This window comes from Nicotiana sylvestris, chromosome 11 (assembly GCF_000393655.2).
Source record: "Nicotiana sylvestris chromosome 11, ASM39365v2, whole genome shotgun sequence".
NCBI lineage: Eukaryota > Viridiplantae > Streptophyta > Magnoliopsida > Solanales > Solanaceae > Nicotiana > Nicotiana sylvestris.
This window is the reverse complement of record NC_091067.1, coordinates 30352421-30364786: the sequence shown is the minus strand read 5'-3', so window position 1 is coordinate 30364786 and position 12366 is coordinate 30352421. Positions and strand designations below refer to the sequence as shown.

The following is a 12366-nucleotide window of genomic DNA, read 5'->3' as shown; positions in this document are numbered from 1 at the left end:
TGAGGTTGTGAATTTCCTTGATTAGCCGGTCTACCTTAGCATTGGCATGCTGAGCAAGTAGACCCATCTTGGACAGAGCTGGTAAAGGGACCTGGGCATGTGCAATAGAGGGTTGTGGAGTGGCTGTGGAGGTAGCTAGGGCCTGAGAGGTGTCCGGCAGTACTGGGACCTCTGATGCTGCTATATCTGATAGAGGAGGAATATGAGTCTCTGACTGAGTTGCAGTTTCCTTTGCTACTGCGTCATTGATTCTCATGATGTCGATGTCTTTGGTAGCCTTCTCCATTTTGTCATGCCTAGGCATAGGAGGCACACTTGTAGCTTGGCAGAGAGTAGAGATCAAGCAAGGGAAAGGAAGTGAGGTTTATTTCTGGTTGGCTCTGATTCCCAGCTCCTGGAATATTATCTCCCCCACATCAATCTTGATGCATGTCATGATGCACGCAATGAGAAGTTCTTTCTCAATGTTGATGCCAGCTTCATTTCTGGACGACATCAGACGGGATGTAACAAAGCTATGCCAGTATCGACCCTCCCTTGTGAGATCCTTCTTGTAAATCTTGTGTTTAAGGTCAATCCAGGCCAGTGTCCGCTTTGCTATGACGGAGGCAACCCAGGCACGTTCATTGTGTTTGTAGGCGACCTTAACATCATATTCAGTTGTGCCTGACCGCCAATCCTCGAAATACCTTTCATTTATCGTCTCAGCACCACAACTAACTTCAACCCTCGCACTAGGATAGACTTTGCAAAGATCCTGTTGCGCTTCTATGAAGCGCTCCTTGAGGCACCATATGAAGCATAAAACTCCCTTACAACTATCTCATTATATTCATTCGGGACCTCAGTGAAGAACTCCCACTTCCTCTACGTGATGTTCTCGAGTATGCGAGGGTAATGCTCCGACAACCCATTTAAACTCAATTGCTTTTCCTTGAGAATTTTCCTCTTTGAAAGCCCGACTTTGTATAGATCTAGGAAGCCCTTGACCTCAAATTGGAGGTTAAGGTCCTCCCCCAGCTTCCTTCGTGCCTCAGCCTATAGATCAATAGTAGGTCTGAGGTCACTTTGTGACTTCTCCTCTTCAGACTGGGAGGAGTGCTGTGTAGTAATGCGAAGTGCCTGAGCCCGCTAACGTTTGACTTGTGTTGCTTGTTGGCTAGGATTTGCAGCCTTTTTTTGTCTACGAGCGGGCATTGATTGCATTGGATTGGAATTCTTTAGTGTCATTCCTGTTGATGAAACATTGTAGGAATGAGTGAAAAAGCTCAGGGAAAGTCATCAAAGAAAACGAAAAAAAATAAAAAAACATTGAGCCTACTATGCGATGGTTATGCGGTCGCATATCAAGTAATCGGACCGCATAACCATCGCATATGTGCGAAGTAGAAGGTCATCAGCAGTTATGCGATCGTAAAACCAACTGCATAAGCGGTTATGCGATCGCAAAGTGACCGCATATTGGAAGGCTAGAAAGCCTGATGTTCTGCCTCACTCTGCGGCACATATGCGGACTGCATATCAGGTTTGCGATCGCAAAAGCAATTGCATAACCTGTTCTTACTTAGGGCAATCTAGGGGGTCATGTGCAATGATTGTGCGGACCATAAAGCGATTATGCGGCCCGCAGAAGTCATCTTCCTCATAAGAATATCATTTTCCTCATGAGAATTATACCCTCCCCCAAATTACGTGGGTTCCTTTTGCCACTCATTTAAAAATATAAAGCCTATTGTATTTAGTTTCACAAGAGAGAGAGGGGTACTCAGACTTCCCCCTCTTTGGTTTATCAATTATAGCACACACATAATTCATTAATCCACTCCTCACAAAAAATCAAATGCACATTCTAACTATCATGCCAGTCACACATGTAGCCCAATTCGACCATTTACAAGCAAACAACTTCATATATTCATGGCTTTTGAGTGAGGTTCGATGCACAAAAGGGAGAACAAGATGGAAGAATGTAAGCAATAAGAAGAGAAACCAGAAGCCATACCTGAAACTCGAGGATTCAAAAATTGAACTAAGAAAGATTGTGAGTTTGATTAGATCCTTAGCAGATTCTATGCGTTCTCTTCTTCTCTCTTCGTTTTTTTCTTTGTTTTTCTTGTTTTTGTTCAAACGTGAGTGTGTGTAGAGAGTGTGTTAGGTTTATACCTGGAAGATATGTGGCGCATAAGTTCATCGCATAACACAATATGCAATCGCATAAGTGTTATACGGTGGACTTATGACTGGGCAGCCTAGAAACAATATGCGATGCAAAATGCAATCGCAAAGTACATATGCGAGCCGCATATATGATAAATGACTGCATAGTTGACAACTAATTTAGCCAAACTTTTTCCTGAGTCTGTGATGACTATGCGGTTCACATAGTCGTTATGCGACCGCATAGTTGTCGCTCAATCTGGACCTCTCTTTCCTTCAGTTTCTCCAGCACTAGTACCCTGTTCATGATATCTTATATGCACTCTAGCGCACACGTCAACTTGCTCAATCTAATTTACGTAAATAATAATAAAAACTACAAAAAAGTGTTACCACACATGGGTTGCCTCCCAAGAAGCGCTTCATTTAACGTCGTGGCACGACGCAGTTGACACATTTTGGATTATTCCTTGGTGGGAGCTACTGTTGGACTATCCCTTAGAGAAAATTGTTCTATCAAATGCCTTTCTCCTGCAGTACCAAGGTAATGCTTGACTCGTTGTCCATTCACCTTGAAAGTTCGAGTCCCATTCTCCGACTCTAGTTCAATAGCACCATAGGGAGACACACTCACAACTTTGAATGGGCAAGACCATTTGGACTTGAGTTTACCCGAAAATAACTTGAGTCTTGAATTGAAGAGTAAGACCAAGTCACAAGAATTGAACTCCCGCTTCAAGATCTTCTTATCATGGACAAAGTTCATCCTCTCTTTGTACATGGCTGCACTCTTATAGGCATGGAGACGGAATTCTTCCATCTCATTGAGTTGTGTCATCCTCAGGTTAGCAGCCTCGGGCCAGTCAAGATTTAGCTTCTTCAAAGCCCACATGGATTTGTGTTCAAGTTCCACTGGCAAGTGATAAGTTTTTCCAAAAACCAACCTGTACGGTGAAGTGCCAATGGGGGTCTTAAATGCTGTGTGATATGCCCACAACGCATCATCTAGCTTCCTTGATCAGTCGGTCATGTTTGCATTGACAGTTTTCGCTAGGATGTTTTTGATTTCTCTGTTCGAAACTTCAACTTGACCACTCAACCTAGGATGATAGGGTGTGGCCATCTTGTGCTTTACACCATATTTTTCAAGCAACCCGGCGAAAGCCTTGTTGCCGAAATGAGACCCGCCATCACTCAGGATGGCCCTTGGAGTACCAAACCGTGTGAATATATTGTTCTTAAAAAATGCGGTCACACTCCTTGCTTTATTGTTTGGTAGGCGATTGCCTCGACCCATTTAGGGACATAGTCCACAGCCACCAAGATGTAGCTCATGCCATATGAGCTCACGAAGGGGCCCATAAAGTCTATCCCCACACATCAAAGATCTCAACTTTTAATACAAATCCATCGGCATCTCATGTCTTTTAGATATTGACCCTTGTATTTGACATTGGTCACATGCCTTGACCATTTCATTTGTATCTTGGTAGATCGTTGGCCAATAGTAGCCACATTTAAAAACTTTTTCCGCCATCCAATTTCCTCCATGATGACCCCAAACCGGCGAATCATGGCATGCCTTGAGAATCGGCGTTACCTCATCTTCCAAAACACACTGCCGGATGATGTTGTCGGCACAATTACGGAACAAAAATGGTTCCTCCCAATAGTAATGCCTATACTCCCCCAAGAACTTTTTCTTTTGATAAGCTTCCAATCCATCAGGAACAAGGTCACTAACCAAGAAGTTAGCGATGTTGGCATACCAAGAAGCAAATTTGTTAGACAATGCCAATATGTGTTCATCTGGAAACGCATCATTGATTTCAAGATCTTCTTTTGGTCTCCCTGACTCTTCAAGCCTAGATAGGTGATCCACAACTTGATTTTTCGTCCCTTTCCGATCCTTGACTTCTAAGTCAAACTCTTGCAACAAAAGGACCCACTGAATCAATCTTGGTTTGGCATCCTTCTTCGCCATAACATAACTAAGAGTCGCATGGTTGGTGTATACTATCACTTTGGACCCCAACAAATAAGCCTGAAATTTTTCAAAAGCATAGACAATGGCAAGAAGTTTTTGCTCAGTCACAGTATAGTTCATTTGAGCGCCATTGAGTGTCTTGCTTGCATAATATACAGGGTGAAGAATCTGGTTATGACGTTGGCCAAGCACTGCCCCAATAGCTACACCACTAGCATCACACATGAATTCGAATGGAAGAAACCAATCGGGTGTGACAATAATAGGTGCCATTGTGAGCTTTTCTTTCAATTACTCAAAGGCTTTGAGGCACTTCTCATCAAATACGAACTTTACATCTTTTTCAAGGAGTTTGCACATGGGATTTGCAATTTTGGAGAAGTCCTTGATGAAACGCCTATAGAAGCCGGCATGCCCCAAAAAACTTTAGACACCTTTAACTGAAGTAGGTGGAGGAAGCTTGGAAATGATCTCTATCTTTGCCCGGTCAACCTCTATGCCTTGTTTGGAAATTTTGTGGCCCAAAACAATGCTCTCGTCCACGATGAAGTGGCATTTCTCCCAATTTAGCACAAGGTTTGTTTCTTCACATCTCTTAAGCACTTGGATAAGGTTGTCGAGACAATGCTCAAAAGAATCACCCACGATAGAGAAATAGTCCATGAATACCTCTAAGAAATCTTCCACCATATCTGAGAAGATTGACATCATGCACCTTTGGAAAGTTACCGGAGCATTGCATAGCCCAAATGGCATCCGGCTAAATGCAAATATCCCATATGGACAAGTGAATGTTGTCTTTTCCTGATCTTCCAATGCAATATTGATTTGGTTGTAGCTGGAATATCCATCCAGGAAGCGGTAGAATGACCTCCCCGCTAGTCGATCAAGCATTTGATCAATAAAAGGCATAGGGAAATGGTCCTTGCACACAACACTGTTTAGCTTCTGGTAATCCATACAAACCCTCCATCTAGTCACTGTTCTTGTTGGGATAAGCTCATTTTTATCATTTTCAATCACGATCATGCCTCCCTCTTTTGGCACAGATTGCATCGGACTCACCCAATAACTATCATCAATGGGGTAGACTACCCCGGTATCCAACCACTTGATGATTTCTTTCTTGACCACCTTATGCATGGAAGGGTTCAACCTGCGTTGATGATCCACACTTGTTTTACTCTCATTCTCCAATTGGATCTTGTGTTCGCAAATTCCGGCGGGAATCCCTCAGATGTCCGCAATTGTCCACCCAATAGCTTGCTTATGCTCCTTCAAGACATTCAACAAAGAAGAAACTATTGCTGGTAGAGTGTCATTAGAGCCAAAAATTTATACCTCAAGTGCGGTGGAATTGGTTTGAGCTCTAGTTGTGGTGGCTTAATAATTGAAGGCTTTACGGGAGGAGTGACTCTATTCTCTAAGTCGAGAGAGAGTTTCTTTGGAGCATAAGTGTAGGACCCAAGCCTTTCCAATGCATTTACTTATTCCATATACCCCTCCATATCTTCACCATCAAAATTTATCAAAATAGCCGCCAACACCTCACCAAGGCATTGTTCTTCCATCTTCATTTCAACTGCATCTTCCACCTCATCGACAACATCAATCACCAAGATGCTTTAATATTCCTGCTGCAGTTTCAAACCCTTGATTGCTTGGAACCTCTTCATCATTCACACGGAACTTGATCTCATTCCATTTTGAATCCATTAGTACTCTTCCTGTGGCAAGAAATGGTCTCCCCAAGATGATAGGGATCTCTTTGTCAACTGCACAATCAAGGATTATGAAATCGACGGGCAAATGGAACCCTCCCACTTTCACAAGCACATCATCGACAATTCCCACCGGTCTCTTTATGGAATGATCAGCCATTTGCAACCTAATACTTGTAGGCCTCAGCATACCTAACCCCGCTTGCTTGTAAATAGAAAGAGGCATCAAGTTGATGCTAGCCCCATTATCACAAAGAGCTCTTGCAAAGTCATGAGCCCCAATAGTGAATTGAATGGTGAAAGCTCCCGGGTCTTCTTTCTTTTGAACGATGGTTGTTGCAATGATGGAACTAACCCGGTGAGTCACATTCACCACTTCATTCTTGGTGGTTTTCTTCTTGGTGATCAAGTCTTTCAAATACTTAGCAAAACCCGGCATCTCTTGAAATGCTTCCACAAATGGGATATTTACCGATAACTGCTTGAGAATGTCATAGAACTTTTCGAGTTTGCTATCATCAACCTTCCTAGAAAGTCTTTGAGGGAAAGGAGGAGGTCTAGGAATATGTGGTAGAGTTTTTGGTGTCTCTTTTACCTTTTCCTTTACCTTTTTCCGGTTTACTTCTTGAACTTTCAACTCTTCCGGTACCTTTTTAGCTTCAACAACAATTGGCTCTTGAACTTGTGCCTAAACCTCTTGTTCGGACTCTTCCACTTCAACCACTTGTTCACTCTCTCCTTGAAGTACCTTCCCACTCCGAGTAGTAATTGCCATGCAATGAGAAGTTGGACCACTCCCACTACCCTTTGGGTTCGCAATTGTGTCACTTGGAAGTGTCCCCTTTTGCTTTGTATTCTGTTCCCTAGAGAGATTTCTCATTTTCATCTCCAATTTTTGAATGGATGCGGTATGAGAACCAACAAGCTCGGTCATATTCCTCATAGAAGTGTCGGATTTCTTGATTTTGCAATACCCGTTCAAGCATGTTTTCCAACTTGGAATTACTTAAGGAACCTTGATTTGAATATTGCCCCTTTAGTGGAACATAAGGATTTGAAATCCGATTTGAGAAGTTGTTGTTGTTATTATTCCAATTTCCTTGATTTGAGCTACCTTGGTCATTTTGTCATTGTTGGTAGCCTTGCCCTTGCGGGTTAGGCCTCTATTGATTTTGTTGTCCTTGACCTTGGTATTGTTGCCTTTGAGAGCCTCCTTAAGAGTTGTTGACAGAGTTTGCTTCCTCATAATCTTCATTTGATGAGGGTTGAACATCTTCCACCATATTTACCTTCTTCGTTTGGCATTCAGTGAACATTTTTGTCAACACATTGATATTGGTGGCAAGCCCTGCAGTTACTTTATCTCTTTCTTGGTTCTCCTTAATCATGTTGTTCAATGAGGGAGTACCATATGCAATTCCACTTGTGGTGTCCTCTGAGTGCCAAGCTTTATTATGTTTTTGCCATTTTGTCAAGGATTTGTGTGATCCTTGCGAATGTCTTATCCATAAAAGATCCATCAGCTGCATTCTTGGCTATAGATTGGTTCATATTATCTAAACCCATGTAGAATTTCTCCAACAAGATAGAATCCGGAAAGCCATGATTAGGCGACCTTACCAAATATAACTTGAATCGATCCCATGCCTCATGTAGATGTTCTCCCAGTAGTTGCTTAAAAAGAAAATTTTATCCCAGAGCTCAGATTTCTTGCTTTGCGGGAACCATTTAGCTAAGAATGCTCGGAAAAGTTCAGGCCAAGAATGAATGGAGTTTGATGGCATATTTTGAAGCCATTACCTTTCTTCCCCAACCAGTGAGTACTTGAACACCCTCAACCTTAGGGAATCATCTGAAACATTGTTCTGCTTGTGCATCGCACACACACCCAAGAAGTTTCTAAGATGTTGTGTCGGATCATCATCAGTAGAGTTCTGGAAAAACCCCTCCACTTTGAGCATTAAAATTAAACCATGTTCCACCTTGAAAGTTGCAGTACCAACTATCGGAGCTACAATAGCATTTGTATCCTCAATGTACTCATCAATGTCTGCAAAAGGATTTTCTTCTTCCTCATATTCAGCCATGTTTCCCTATCAACATCAAGCAAAACAAGCAAACTGTGATGGAATAGAAGAAAACGTAAAGTAAAGCACACACTAATTAATAATTTCAAAACTGTATTCCCCGGCAATGGCGCCAAAATTTGATACGCTAAAATTATATTTTAATTAAATAGTGTAAGGCGGTCGGTGTCAAATATAATAATCCAACAAGGTTATGGTCGAATCCCACAAGGAATATGGTATGAAAAGCTTACTTTAGTAGTGTGGAACTTGACTTGGGTCATAATTCTATTCCGTTAACGTAACAAGAGAATGATATGATTGTGAATTAAAGAGATAACTAATTGTAATTTTGAGAATGCAAATGATTTGATTAAGGAAACCAAGGTTGCGTCCCCGCCAATAGAATGTAATGCTATCGGTGTTAATATGATATATTTCTAATGGAAGGTCCTTTGATATGCAAATGATTTCTAAATGACTACCCAATATTTTCCAATAGTTGAGTAGTATTTTCCCTTAAATATTATTCCAAATATGAAAGAGTTGCAATTTAAGAACAACCAATTTATGCCAAGTAGAACCCACTTATTCACAAGTGATTCTATTAAACAAGATTTAAAGTCTTAAGCTCTTGATATTCAAATCTACCAAACCCTAACTCACTTTTCCAAGTAAAGAAAGAGTAAAATGGAATAGATTAATGTTTGCAACCACCAACCATAAATAAAGAGCAAGAATTGAATAAATATCAACCAACTATTATATATGTATTCAATGTTAAACACCCATTAACATTACACTCATCTAGGGTCCACAACCTTAGTATTTAAAACTAGCTACTCATACTAAAATACAAGAATAAATTATTTAATAAACCTATAAAGCTTGCAAAAGTGCAAGACTCCTTCTTCACAACCTTCCAAATAAATGGAGTATTCAATCTCTCTAAGTAGGACCTTGTTTTAGACTTGAATGACCCATGAAAACCCTAGTTATTCTCTTTATAGTGAACCAAAAGTCGTAGTCAAAATCTAACAAAAATGCCCCTTCAGTTAGCTTATGCAATCGCATAATAGTCGCAGACCAGTTATGCGGTCCGCATATTCTTCATTCCATCGCAGACTTGCTGAGTTCCAATTCTTGCTTCAGTCGCATAACAATTATGTGGTCCGCATGTGTGTTATGCGACCGCATATTCCATCGCAGATCATGTTGAGAACTTTCTTCTCCTGGAGTTATGCGACCATTATGCGGCTCGCATAGGTGTTATGCGACCGCATATTGGACCGCATATTTTCTTTTTCATCTGGCCAAAAGTCTGTCTTTGTTTGCGATCACCATGTGAGTTATGCGGTCCGCATGTGAATTATGCAGCCGCATACTTGCAGCATATCCATCTTTTTGTGATCTTTTGACTTCTTTTCCATATTTTTGGGTCTTCAAGCCATGCACTACAAAACAACCAAATTTTATCAGAATAAACAAAAAATGTATTAAAAGACGAGTTAAAATCTAAGCAATTGGTATCAATTGTGCCGAAATTCTACGGCACATCAGCAAGAGAAGTGGTAAGGAGATCCTGGGAATTAGAAGAAACAGTAGGAAGCAAAGGAGTTGTTGGAGGTTGAGTAGAAAATAGAAACATGTGTTCAACAAATACTGTATCCCTGGAAACAAAAACTTTCTTGGAATGCAGATCAAGTACTTTATATCCTTTCTACCCAAAAGGGTATACCAAAAAGATGCATTTAGTGGATCTAGGTTCATATTTTGTTCTATGTGTAGACTGAGTGTAGACATAGCAGAGACAACCTAAACTTTTAAGGAGTTCATAGGAAAGTTTCTTGCCAAATAGAATCTCATAAGGGGATTTGAAATTGAGAATTTTGGAAGGAAACCTATTAATCAAAAAGGAGATTGTTAACAAACAATCTCCCCAATAGGTAACTGGAACATTTGATTGAAATGATAAAGTCCTGGAAGTCTCAAGAAAATGCTTGTGTTTTCTTTCGACAACACCATTTTGTTGTAGTGTGTTTACACAAATAGTCTGATGTAATATACTTTGTGCAGAAAGAAAGTCAGAGGCAAAGGAACTTGTTCCCAATTCAAGTGCATTTTCTGATCTAATTATTTTAAAATTGAGTGTGAGCCATTGCCAAGAAAGATTTTAGCATATAGAAAGCATTGCTCTTGGTTTTGAGGGAATAGATCCAAGTGGCTCTACTATAGTGAGAAAGTATTTATATACTTCATGAGTTGGTATCTTATATGGTCCCATAATGTCTATGTGAATGAGTTCAAACACAGAGGTAGTGGAAATAGAGCTAGATTGAAAAGGTAATTTGGATTGTCTAGCCTTAAAACAAACATCACAAGGACCAAGGAATTTAGATACAGAGAAATGATGAAAACTTGAAATATTCTTCATATTAGATAATGGAATACGCCTTAACCTCATGTGCCAAAGGATTACATCAGAAATTGATTTAGAGACTAAATGAAAAGTGATCACGTCCAACTATGCCTTATAAAAAGGACAAAGCGGTCGCTGCAAATATATTCCGGTTAACAAGTCCGGGATTGAATTCCACAGGGAATTAACCTATCAATCACAGCTATTGGACTTACACAAATTCATGTATTCAATCTTCAAAGATATTTAAGTAATAGGTTGGATGTTCACTAACTAAATATTACGTAATGAAAATGCAGTAATTAAGCCTAACTATAAACGGTTTGTAAGCAAGAATGGGAATGATCTATGGTTATGATTTACCCTATTGTCGGAATCTGTTCTGCTATGTTTGCTATAAATTTGCCTAAGTCTTCTCTATCGATCATGAACATTCTGACTGTCGTAACTCTCTCCCGAGTAATTATAATAATATATTAGATATATTCTCCCGAATTACGCTAGCTAACTTTAAGTACAGCTCACTTAGATCGCACCCAAGGTTTCATTATCCCTAATCCCACCTTTAAACCCTTCATATTGATCCCTCATATACGTTAGGAGTGATGATGTTCAACAACTACTTAAATATGCACTCTCCCCCGAGTAATGCACACTAAATAGGAACAGCTAATTGAGGGCCCTTCAATCAACATCAATAAGTATATAGTTGAACAAATAGATATAATTATGGCAAATCTATATTAACATAACGAGAAAATCATCCTTCAACAGGTTTCATCAAAACCTAGATTATGAGTCTAGCTACTCATACTCATAGTACAAATATCCAAAGTAATTTGCACAATTAAATTTACAGAGTAAGGATAAAGAGATGTAGAAATCAATGAATCCAACTCCCAAGTAGTGTTCCACGAGCTTTTCTTGCCTCTAGTTGCAAAAGTCCTTCAAAGTGGCATTTTTGGGTCTATTTATATGTTTATGATAAGCCCTAAACGTGTAGGTCAACTCCTAGTCAAGCCACAAAACAATTAAAACCTTCAAAACTCGGATTGGGCCTGGCCTTAGGCCCAGCGTCGCCTGGCTAACGCCAGCCTCTACCTAGCTTTAAGCTGGCGTCACCAGGATAACGCATGGTTGGGCCTGGCTTTAAGCTGGCCTTGCTAGGCTAAAGCCTGGTTCGAGCTGGCTTTTGCCGGTTTCTCCTTTTCATCATTCTCGAGCGCACTTTCGACTTTTAAGCATCCCTTTCACTCTACTTTCATTTTCGATGCACCTACACATAAAATAGACTCCATTACGCTCAAACAAAGTGTAATTTAATATTAAAGCATGTAAAACGCAAAGCATAAAATGTGCAAAACCATGAATTATAGCCACACATCAATACCTCACACTTAAACATTTGCTCGTCCTCGGGAAATCAAGCTACTCTTGGACACAACCTATTAAGCAATTCCCTCAACTTATTATACCAAGAATCTTTAAAATAGTTTAAGCACAAAGTCATGACATCCTCGCCTCAATAATCGACTCACAATTACCATGCTTTATTTACAATTCACTTACTTACTCTAACATGGAAGTCAACAACATTACCTTTCCTTTATGAATTATGTGCCCTCACCCAATCAAAAAGCTTAGTTCCACACACCATGAATTTTAATAACGTAGGAAACTCAAGATAGGAAAAATTCACTCACTCTCAGAAATAATCGAGTTCATTCAGTCTAAGATCAAATAGGACTTTCATTGGTTGTAATGTAGGTTGCGGGTAGGGTAGGATACATTTGGATATAAGCGACTACACCTCTCTTAAGAACTATAATACAAATAATTCAACCTTCAATCCCCTACGTATGTCAAACCAAGATTCCACCTTAACTTCACTATATTTCACCCCCTACTTCTTTAAGCACCATTACATCAAGAGCCACCACCATCAGAAATTATATTTATTTTTCTATCTAAATGGCTTTTATTGACACATTTTTTTTCGGTGCACCTTTCTCCTTA

The 12366-nt window shown here is 40.1% G+C and overlaps 1 protein-coding gene across 1 annotated transcript; it reads right to left on the bottom strand.

Annotated features, from left to right (window-relative positions):
• Positions 1-5752: 5752 nt before the first annotated feature.
• LOC138880884 (uncharacterized) lies at positions 5753-6799 on the bottom strand. Its single transcript, XM_070161067.1, has 2 exons — positions 6614-6799; positions 5753-6514 (listed from the first exon to the last, which is right to left on the bottom strand). The coding sequence occupies exons 1-2, from the start codon at positions 6797-6799 to the stop codon at positions 5753-5755; spliced, it is 948 nt and encodes a 315-aa protein (XP_070017168.1).
• Positions 6800-12366: the final 5567 nt, after the last annotated feature.